The sequence below is a fragment of the Adiantum capillus-veneris genome, chromosome 7 (assembly GCF_014529385.1).
Source record: "Adiantum capillus-veneris isolate H3 chromosome 7, ASM1452938v2, whole genome shotgun sequence".
Classification (NCBI taxonomy): domain Eukaryota; kingdom Viridiplantae; phylum Streptophyta; class Polypodiopsida; order Polypodiales; family Pteridaceae; genus Adiantum; species Adiantum capillus-veneris.
Window position 1 is genome coordinate 80,009,993 of NC_140937.1, and position 11,608 is coordinate 80,021,600.

The window sequence follows — 11,608 nt, forward strand, 5'->3', positions numbered from 1 at the left end:
CATACCATCCTTTGTCAAGAATTTTGTCACAGGATGACTGCTGAAATGACTTGCACATGAACATAGTTTTTGTAACTCTGATGTTGTAGCTATGAAACAGCTCTATGAAGAGTGCAACAGGACAAAAGTTTGCAATTCGAACCAGTTTGGTAGGAATAGAGCTACGTAGAGACCTTTGTATATCCTTGTAGAGCTTACTTCGCATTGCCTCCACCATTGTTTCCTCGGGAACTGGCCAGTCCACAGTGTTCCAATCGGTCGGTAGAGGCAGTTTCACCAACATGCCATTCTTATTGCCTGAGCTGAGTTGGTAAAAGTGGTCATAAAAAAAGATTCCCTCATCAGCCAATCTTTTGCTGCTCCTCTCTGAATACTGTAGAGAACCAATATGGGCATGTACAACATGGAAGAGGCCTATTATGCACTCCACAGGCTCCCATTGCTCATAAGAAGAGGGATAAACATCTGCAATATATATAAGAAGAGTTAAACTAAGAGTATCAATAAGTACAAATGACAAATCTAATGTAATTGAGTTGTGAAGAGTAGAGACATTACTCATAACAAGCGGGAGAAACATTGCAAAATATATAAGAAAAGTTATAATGAGAGTATCAGTAAGTTCACATGTCAAGAGTACTTACAATTGCAACGTGGTTGATGTATATTTGATACATTTCCACCGTTTGCTATCACCTCTGGATGGGTAAACACATGCTGAACAAGAACTTCCTTTACAGATCTTTTGCCGATCTCAACTTTGAAATCCAACACCCTGGCCTTCCATGCTGAGCGGTAAACGTTGATACCACTAGACCTCTTGGGTCTTCTTGGTTGCATGAGGACCCATGAACCTTTGTTTATCCTTTGTCCAACCCATTGGTTGTCTGCACTTATTGAAGCTGGTATTGTAATTGAGGATATGCTACTACTTGGCCTTCTAGGCAAAGTGCCGTTGTTGTTTGTTGGTGTGAGAGACAGTAAACACCTTGAGGCTCTTGGGCGAGAAGACGTGGATTCCATAACTCTCAGAGAAAAGCTTTAGTGGAGGGAGATTCACTTTGAAAGCATTCTAATGGAGGGAAAGTGTTTTAAAATTCCAATATCTTGTGCGGGCTTAATGGTCACCCTCCAGTACGTTAATGACCATGAGAGAATATCAGAAGTGGGACCACACGCAAGCACCTAAAAGCTCGGTAAAAGTAAGGAAATTACTATGCTACAATCCTAGTTTCGTGAAAGTTTTATGCTATTTTCCTATTTTTTGAGTCTTTCCAGGTACTTTTCTACGTAACGTAGCCTTCATGCTCATTGGACGCGCTCTATTTTTCTCTCTCTTCATATGGCCCTCCAAATGACCTCCAAAATTTCCTAATGGAACCTTCGCCTCAGTAGCCGCAGTCACAGGTGTTTCTAGACATTGAGCCGCGAAATGCCCATACTTACCACAAGTATAGAAATTCAAGCTTCGATTCTGGAAATTACCACGACCCCGGCCCCGGCTAGTACCCCCTTGGTATCTGCCGCACCCTGTACCAGTACCACTGATACCTGATTTCTCTTCTTGAGAAGCACTGGTAGTTTCCACTCTTATTGATTCAGCATTGGTAAATGCTACCACCAGCAAATCTTTTCCCTTCTTGAAATGATGAATTCGAATACCACAGTTGTTCCATAGATAGCCATAGGCTTTGCAATAAGTACACTGTGGGTATTCATTTGAAACATGATCTTTAGATTTACACTTTGAACACGAGGTTTTCACTCTTCTTACCGGTTGTCTGGTCTGGCTAATTTCAGCAATTTGTCGGGCCATCTCTTCAATCTTCCTAGACCAAGATCCCTTCTTAATCTTGTCTTTGCTCTTTTCATCTGAGCTACTTTCAGATCGACTGGAGGCCCTACTGGAATCAGAATCCTCAGTAGAAGTACTGCTACTACTGGACCTCTTCTTCCTATGACTCTTTTCCTTCTTAGCTTGCTCTTCTAGCTTCAGGGCTCACTGCACCAAATCATTGAATTTCTTGGTTGGTGATGGCACCTCCTGTTCCCTAAGCTTCTTACTGCGAAAACCATTCAAAAACCATGCTTGCAACCGCTTTTCAGATGGTGGTTCCTGCCAGTTGTCTAGTCAATTCCTTGATTTTCTCAACATAACTTCTGACTGACAATTTTCTTTACTTTATCTTATCCAGTTCACAGAGTATATCCTCATCTCCTCTGTTGTTTGAATATTCCAGTCGGAAAGCTTTAAGAAGTTGATTATATGATCTGTGTTGACAAGCCGGGTAATGGTAGTACCATTTCCTTGCTCCTTCCTTTATGTTTGCGGAAAGTATTCACCCCAGTCATCTTCATCAATATTTTTCAACTCAGCATACTGCTCAAAGGCTTGGATATGAACATCCGGGTAATCCTTCTTTCCCCCTTTGAACACGGGAAAATAAATTTTCAATGAAGATGTGTAATCATGTCTATCAGCATCATTTCTTCCTCTTCTCACCTTGGGGCCCAAACTCCTTTTTGAAGCTTTTTTATAATGGTATGTGTCTGCATCCCAATTAATTTCTGCCTCCATCTCAGTTTATGTTTTCTCCCTGGCTTTTCTACTGAACTATGGCAACTTCCTTTACTGCCTTTGGCTCCTTCGTCCCCCCGTATGGTCCGAAAACTCTTGGCCTTGTGTTCTTCCCTTTCAGCCCTTCTTCTTCTGGACTGACTAGAATGTTGAGAGTCCTTTACCTCATCAGCATGACTATGCTCCTCCTGAGCCTCAGTGTCAATTACTTGTTCATTCTTAGGAATAGAATCTCTTTCTAACTCCTCAAGGATAGGGTCAACGCGGTAGGATGGTTTTCGGCCACGGCTGGGTTTGGGTGCCATCACTGCCGCTGAAAACTCAAATTGGGAGGAGAGTTTTAAGATCAATGAGAAACAGCTCTAATCACCGTGATCCCCAAAATGGAATTGGAGCTGATCTCTTTAGATAGCTGATTCCAGTGTTAGAATGGTACTGGTGAGTCGTTAGTTCAGTCAGTAGAACTGGAAGAGAAAATAGAAACTAAACTGGAATAGTTACATGAACTAAAATACATCTGCTGAAGCAAGAGATAGACTGAACGACTGAAAATAGTGTTCACATTCATATTCAGATTCAGAGTTCATGAGGAATGAATACAAGGTATATCTGACTGAAGTACACTCGACTACTGTATTAAGGATTACAGAGTAGGATTACAAATGAAGATAGTGTAGCTCAGGAACAGTTTCAGTACTAAAACCACACAACTAAGAGTAAGAAGTCAAAAGATAAGCAGCCCAAAAGTACAACCAACCCGATTACAATGAAATGGGTCCTATTTATAGCCCCTTGAAGTTACTGTGGTAACCGCCATGGTAATTACTGACTGGTCCGCTGTTCGGCTTCCAAGAGCCAAATCCCACCTATTGAGACTGTCTCCGCCATCTACAAGGAATCTTGATCACCACTCTACTACAATTGCACAATAAAGGGAATCTCTCTCTCTCTCTCTCTCTCTCTCTCTCTCTCTCTCTCTCTCTCAACCTCAACGGGAAGAGGCTAATTTGCAATACTTTAAAACAACTCTAAGAATGCCAAAATGGTGACGATTCTGAGAGCACTGAAGAAACAACGTGGAACTTTGAGAACTAAGTACACTAGCCACATGGGCAAATTGGAAAAACCAAATGAAAAATCTCTCTTTTAGGGATTAAAATTTGTTCATGGTGAGCTAAATGGAGAGAGGATGGCAGCATCCTCAGAAAGATAGGCAATTCGATCAAAAGTACACTCTCCAAACTCTCTCTCCCTCTTCTCCATCTCTCTCTCTCTCTCTCCCACACACATTTCAAGGCTGCCATTTTTTTATTTTTTGTTTTTTGCCAAACTCACAAAAATGAGTGTATAGATTAGATATTCCATAAATGTACAAAGCAATCTCAAGCACGACACACACACACACGTGTGTGTGTGTGTGTGTGTGTGTGTGTGTGTGTGTGTGTGTGTGTGTGTGTGTGTGTGCGCGCGCGCGCGCGCGGGGGGGGGGGGGGGGGGGGTCAATAAAGAATAATAAAGCTCTCTCAAAATACATAGCCATGATAGATTTGTTAAGAGAGAAGGGACTATGCCTTGATAGGTTGTAGAGATGGGCTTATAGCCAAGATGAAAGCAATTCCTCCACATCCTCTCTCATAGCATTGTCTTGCATATAGAGGAAATCTTACTGCAAGTCAAGTTGTTGGTTCTGAAGGAATGAAGATGGGAGAGCAGATAGAGGACACACACACACAAACACACCAAGAGCAGTAACTCGAAATACATAGCCAAAGTACATAGCTCTCTCAAAATACATAGCCATGATAGATTTGTTAAGAGAGAAGGGACTATGCCTTGATAGGTTGTAGAGATGCGCTTATAGCCAAGATGAAAGCAATTCTTCCACATCCTCTCTCATAGCATTGTCTTGCATATAGAGGAAATCTTACTGCAAGTCAAGTTGTTGGTTCTGAAGGAATGAAGATGGGAGAGCAGATAGAGGACACACACACACAAACACACCAAGAGCAGTAACTCGATAACTTTGGAGGATGCTCATAGGATTGATAATGAGAATGAGGGGCAAAGGGTCACCTTGATACAAAAAGGTGACGTAGAGGTGTGCAAATAGGGACGTCGCAGTTTGGGATCAAATATGGGAATAAAAGGGGGGGTGCCCAGCTAATAAGCAAGAGACCTTGCTATAAATGAGATAATTGGACCCAAAATGGCTCAATTGACTAATAAATGGTCCAGGGCAATAAAAATGGACCAGATTAGACTAAAATGTATATGCAAGGCCAATCTAGTGATACAAACATGTTGTGCAACATAGGATGCCACCATCTCGTGTTGACATATCTCCAACATCTCCTCTTCAGCGCCAAAGGGTGATCTAACTCCACATCGCTAAAATATTCCATCAAGGTCAAAGTAAAGGCTTTGCGAGAACATCTGCACCGTTTTCACTAGTGGGACAATACTCCAAGCTGATAGGACCATCTTGATACTCCAAGCTGATAGGACCATCTTGAATGTAATCCCCAACAAAGTGGTGATGAATATCAATGTGTTCAGTCTGCCTAAGGACAACAAGATTAAGTGACAAAGCAAACTGTATTTTGATCACAATCCTTTTAAATAATGGAAAGAAGAAAAAAACTGCATTTAGTTTAATATTGGTCTTAAGAAGTGATTAAGGATGGGTTGCAATTTTCGTCCTTGTGACCATCTTCCTCTATAGCCACACACATCATTCCATAGAACTCTTCAAATCTCTGCCTTAATCTTTCCGGATCCTGTCATCCTCTACACAACAGTACGCCATGGACACGATGATACCTTGGATACAGGTGTTGTCCGTAGGGGGGCATATGCTCCGTTGCCGTACACCTGTCAGCTTCATCTTTCTCATGGATTTGTCTACTCTTCAAGTATCACACTTTCACAAGACAGTTGAAATGGTTGCAGATTACAACTTAGCTACATGTAGTACGCTCCCTACCTACCTATAATCATCAACACTAGCACCTAACATACACCATGGAGAAGTAATAATATAGTCAAGTGCTGGGCAGCGCATTTCCACATCGATACACTCTAGCTGCATCCATTTCCATTGATAAGCTGTTGCAGTGAATACTTTGTATCTTCATACATACTTATTTAGGCTCGATGCACCATAGATGTTTCGAAAGAGGTTAACAGCTTTGCACATCAGTCATTGACACAAAGTAAGGCAAATGCAGTTTCTGAAGAGGACGTCACAAAAGTGTCGTGTGTCTTGCGTGAGTTGGGTTTCACAGAAAACCCACCTTAAGTGTATCTATTTTTCAAGTCTAAAATTTAAAATTTTTCGCCAAATCTTGCCTCACGAAACAAGCAATTTTGGCACATATTAAGAGTACAAACAATAAGAACTCTGACAAACCTGATACGTATCTGGCCGTCCTTTTTTCCATTGGTCCAGAAACTGTTTTTAGTGAGTATTGGCCGAGGGCAACAAATTTCTGAGTGTTCCAAAAGCCTTTCAGTAAGGTGCCTAGGATTACAATCTGCCTCTTAGGGGAACAACCAGCCTTTCTGCTGCGAAATTGGCCATTAGGTGAACATCTATTGAGGCAATATCACAACATTCCAAACAACCTTCCTGCAGTAGAAAAGCCAAGGACCTACAATAAAACGTTCAGTCCTAATTATAGAAAAAGTTTGAACACTAAATGAAAAAGCTATCAACTGTGGTGAAAGTAACCCCACTTCAACGGCCCGCCATCACTGCATCGGACCACCACAATGAATAAGCAAAACTTCGTTTCATTAGCAAAAGGCATCCTTTCCTGCCCTGACATCAATGCATCAGACCACCACAATGAATAAGCAAAAATTACAATCCATTAGGAACAAGATGTGGATGCGCCTTGGCCTTCTAAAATGAGAGGCACAATACAGAGTCCTTTGCAAAATTTATATGATTCAAATGCAAAGGTAGGTCGACTAAGTATTTAAAAGATAATAAAACATTCAAATGTACACTTATCTCACTTAATCACTAAGACTTGTTTTAAATACCCAGAGTAGATACTGTTGAACAAAGCAGGGCAACAAAATTCAACAAATGGGTACGCAGCACCAACGCTCAAAGAAAACCAAGGTTGAGTGTAATTCCCACCCATATATTTTGAAACTCGCCTAAAATTCAGTAAAGAGGTGAATAAACCCAATCAAATCTGGAGGAATTTAGCCATAAAAACCTTCAAAGATAGCTCTTCAATTTTCACAATGAGGGTTTTCTAACTTTTCTTGCAAAAGTTCTTTTCAAGCACTGCCCACCACCACATGGATAGCTTCATCCTTATTACTTACAAACAATTACAAGTGATACTATAGGAAAGTGAGGGCTTGATACAAAAAGAGCTGTATACTACATGGAAAAAATACTTTATTGAGATTTTCGAGACTTAGAAGAAGCCCTCCGAAGTAGTGACCGACCAGAATTGGTCGAGCTGGATACATGTGGTAGACCAGGAGCACAAGCTTCTGAAGGTAACTGTGTTTGTGATAAGGTGATCATGTCAACCATAGAAGGAGTCTGATAATCATTCATTAAACAATCTACGGAGTCTCCTCGAGTGGTCGCTCTCTGCCTCAAATGAGAGCTTTGGGCAGACAACAGATATGCGCGTCCCGACCTCTCATACAGCTGCCTGTTTGCCATCCTTTCTTGAATCTCATTTAGCTCAGATTCGAGGACATGGCATAGTCGATCTCCTGCATGGGCTGATGGTGAGACCCCTAATTGAGCTCTAGCATTTTGAAGGCCACATTGTGCAGCTTCAATGTTACCCTGATCTGCCAATGACCTTGCCTCTGCAATAGCTTCAGCTGTTCGCAACCGATTACGCTGCCGATCCACCTCTAAACTGATTAGTTGCTGCCCATCGTCTACAGCAAATGGTCGCATTATACGCAGCTCGTCTGCTATATTCTGAATGACTTCCTGAGTCACTGGATCCTTGTAGATACATGCAGCTTGCACTAAAGACATGGTGTTAGGTTCCCCAGACTCTAAAAGAGCCGGAAGCTTTAGGTCCACCAACACATCCCTTTCCTCTTCAGCATAAAGATCACCTAATTTGACTATACCATGTCTGGCACTGTCTAAAATGCTATTGTCATAGCTTCCTGAATGTATGCCAGTAATGAATACACCTGGTGCTGAGCAAGATATTGTAAGCTGTACATCCTGAGTTACCACGCTAAGCAAGCCACCGATGCATTGCGCAAATGCATCTTGCACCACCTCCTCTGCCTGAACATAAGAAAAAGTACCACCCGACACCTCCGAAATTGTGTGCATAGTAGCAGCATCATGATCGGACCCAAAGCCAAACGTATGTACAGGAATTTGCATCCGTCCGAGGCCTGTACTACGCCGTATGGAGCGCGGAACAAGCCTACGCGTATCTGAAACTCCTCTGGTTAGAAAAAACGGCAGCTGTCTTCTTGAATTCATGCTAAACGTATCTTGCCCATCTGAAAGGAGCATAATAGAAGACACAGGGTTCTTCTCCCTACACTCTTCAAGCACTTTCACACCCTTGCGTAGGCCCTCCGCAATGTTGGTGCCGCCAGTGGCGATGAGTGCATCCACGGCTTGCAATGCTTGACGCTGCCCATCTTCTCCCATTCTTCTCAAGGGGAAAATGCGCTTGGCAGTTGAAGAAAAGACTACTACCGACAGGCGATCGGCAGCACTAAGATTGTGTATCACAAAATTCATAGCTTGTTTGAGAAGCAGAAGTTTTCTGCCTGCCATGCTTCCACTGACATCAAGCACTGCCACAAGGTCAAGCGGGGCACGAGAATTCAAGCGTGACGGTGAATCACAAGCCTCTGCATTCGCAATACTAGAGGCAGGGGATTTCAGATGCACTAAAACCGTGAAACGCTGCCTTGATTCACATGCCCGCACAGCAGAAACTTCCGAGAACATTTTTACTTGCACTTTCTGGTCACAAGAACCTAAACTCATCCTGCCCAATGGGAAATCTGATAAGCTTGATTGACAAAGTGGCTCATCATCATCATAACAATCAGGCTCACCCAAATACATAGAACCACTAGGGAGATTCTCATCCATATATTGAAAAGAAAAATTATGAAATCCGCGTCCCTCTCTCAAATCCGTAAATGTGTGTGATCCACTCATATCAACTCCACGCGAGGAAGATGACGCAGCCCTTCTATAAGAATTATTCCTGCTCCTTTGGCTTCTTGACCCCTCCAGGCCAGCTTGCCAAGGCAAGTCCTTCCATTTTGCCCGGCAGATGGGACAAATCTGATTGCCATGCCTCACATTTGACGCAATACATGAGAAATGGAATGTATGTGAGCATTCGGCTGTAAATAATGCCTGACCTTGACCAGGCTTCATTGACTCCAAGCATATTGAACATGTGCTCTGCCATGCCAAAACCAAAAAAAATGCATAATCATCCTATCTGTAGACATTAAACCAAGCACTTCAGATACATGCCAGGAACCTACACACATTATCATTATCATTAAACACAAAGAGAGAGCGCGAGACAGCAACTCCAACTATGTATGTACTATGTGTTGGATAAGAGATTGCAATAAATGCACCCTTCACCCATCCACAACTTGATGTACATAAACAAAGCCATTGAGGTGTGGCGTCCGTGGGTAGGTTAGGTGTGTGGATGTGGATGAGGGCGCCCACGCAGACATACTCATGCAAGGCGATGAGGGAAGATATTACACACAGATGTTACTGATGTTCTCAAGATGTTTCATAACCATATAACCCTAAAACAAACATGTGCGTGCTCAAGCAAGGTGTCAGAGTAGGAGAGCACATACCCGAGGCACCCGAAAGCCATTGGCACGACTTGGACACGACGGAATGGGCCCAGAAAAGCTTGCTGGAGGAGTGGATGGCGCTGAGTGCGTGTGAACATCATAAGTATCCACAATGATCATGGGTCCTGTGTTGTAGCCATTGAGTGATGACCCTCTTCCCATGTTTGTTGCAGTTCCCTTAGACAGAGGCTGTGAGTGAGAGCGAGTAGCCCACACATCGTTAGCACTTCCTCTGGAAACCTCCATGTCCTGGTCCGAAGGGTCGAATGGAGAGATTATGCATAATCTCTTGCTTAGCATCATTTTGATCTTCTTCCATTTGCTGCCCATGGCTCTCCACTAGATAATTACTCAACTATAATCCACATGCAGAGAAGACAAGCAGATCGCTATGATCCTCACAGGCTGAAGCTTCTCCAATCTGGGATTCAGATTAGCGTTAATACCCTTAATAATTAGGTTGTTGCGACCAATCTTCGTACTCTCTCTCTCGCTCTCTTCCTTGTCAACCCTAAAGAGCCCAACTGAAGAATGAATGATTGACCCCGTGCTAAGAATCTCTGTGTGTGTGGGTGTGTGGGTGGTGTGCCGTCCAAATGCGCGTGCAAAAAGGAAGCAGAACCCACCAAGGTGTTTCCGAGGAGAGCGAGTCCTCTCTCTCTCTCTCTCTCTCTCTCTCTCTCTTCAACTGCGGAACAGAGGAAAGCGCATCGCAAGGTGCGGACGAAAGAAACTACCCGTGAGTGCAGAGGAAGAAAATGGAGTACCTTAACACGCAGACCAAGACTTCAGCACTCGCAAAAACAGTCACATGGTGCGGCGTGAGTGTGAACTTTGTGAAGCCAGCCTCTATGATGAGGATGAGAGAGAGAGAGAGAGAGAGAGAGAGCTCTTGGTGGAGTCCAGTGCCAGAGTGTGTGATGACGAGGAAAGAGATGAGATCGTCCCTTGAAAAGTATTTTCAACAAGTTACAGGACCCCCTCTCCATATGCCATATTTGTATCCTATGACCTTCAGTTTCTAACAACGCAAGAAGCGAAGCGAAAGCTTCAAAGACGACAAACTAGTCGTCCGTGGTGGGCGTTGCTATAGAACCTACTAGTACGGCCGGCCGCCTTCAGCGGTCTCTCTCTCTCTCCCTTTCTCACTCTTTATTGCGTGCAAAGGGGCTTATTTTCATTTTGGACTTTAGCCTTGAGGTCGCAGATTGTGACACGTGTAAGTGTAAAGGGCTCCCCCTTCCGCCATATTATGTTAGTAGATAGAGGACATAAGCAGGTTGACATCAAGCATATAACGCTGAAGTAAAAGAAGTACAATGCACATTGATGAATTTTTTTAGAAAGAATTGAGTACATGATGATTAATTATCTTTATAGCTGTTTATAGGGCACCCACATCGTGGAGAGGCTTTTGTGTAGAATCTCGGAAAATGCTCAGCCCAAGGCAGAGAAACTTTCTATTTTTAAAAAATAGAAAGTGGTAACCGCTCCCCCAACCCCCCCCCCCCCCCCCCCCCCCCAAGTATCCGTTCTGTGTGTGTGTGTGTGTGTGTGTGTGTGTGTGTGTGTGTGTGTGTCATGGCACGGCTAACGTAGCCTAGAGAAGGTCTCAATCTCTGTCTCTTTCTCTCTCTGGAGTCTGCGCACTTGCAGCCAGGGCTCAGAGCTGAAGGACTCTCTCTCTCTCTCTCTCTCTCTCTCTCTCTCTCTCTCTCTCTCTCTCTCTCTCTATATATATATATATATATATATATATATATATATATATATATATATATATATATATATATCTGTGTGTGTGTGTGTGTGTGTGTGTGTCTATCACACGTGCACGAGCCTGGGCTAGGTTGTCGTCGCTTCGAGTGGCACGCCTCTAACGACAGCTTGTGCAACCTTGGCACGTCCCCGTGACGTCGACTTGTACCTCTTCAAAAGGCCACGTAAGTAGGCTTTTGTATGAGGTACGGTAACTATAATAATAATAATCCTATCTTTTGTGTGTTAAATTAAAATAATTGTTTATAAAATGGTCCAATTTCACGAAATTTTAAAAATGAAATGCATATGTATTTATTCTCCAAATCAAGCGTAGTCAATTTTCTCTTATTTCTCATAGAACATGAGAGAGAGAGAGAGAGAGAGAGAGAGAGAGAGAGGTGTTGTTGT

At 43.0% G+C, this 11,608-nt stretch overlaps 1 protein-coding gene across 2 annotated transcripts; it reads right to left on the reverse strand.

The window, feature by feature from the left end:
• Window positions 1-6,770: 6,770 nt before the first annotated feature.
• LOC147454111 (E3 ubiquitin-protein ligase WAV3-like) lies at window positions 6,771-10,274 on the reverse strand. 2 transcript variants are annotated; one of them, XM_086516105.1, is made up of 2 exons: window positions 9,440-10,274; window positions 6,771-9,017 (listed from the first exon to the last, which is right to left on the reverse strand). In XM_086516105.1, exons 1-2 carry the CDS (start codon window positions 9,767-9,769, stop codon window positions 6,996-6,998), a joined length of 2,352 nt encoding a protein of 783 aa, XP_086372231.1. In that variant the 5' UTR covers window positions 9,770-10,274; the 3' UTR covers window positions 6,771-6,995. The 2 variants fall into 2 exon arrangements, with proteins under 2 accessions (XP_086372231.1, XP_086372232.1); XM_086516106.1 differs by having other exon boundaries at window positions 6,771-9,057; window positions 9,440-9,578.
• Between the last annotated feature and the right edge of the window lie 1,334 nt (window positions 10,275-11,608).

Bases quoted from the DNA above. Each gene is read 5' to 3' on its own strand.
- LOC147454111 (XM_086516105.1), bottom strand. From the start codon at position 9,769: ATGGGCAGCAAATGGAAGAAGATCAAAATGATGCTAAGCAAGAGATTA. The intron at 9,018-9,439 runs GTATGTGCTCTC...TTGGCATGGCAG, and splicing joins ATGGCTTTCGGGTGCCTCGG to AGCACATGTTCAATATGCTT.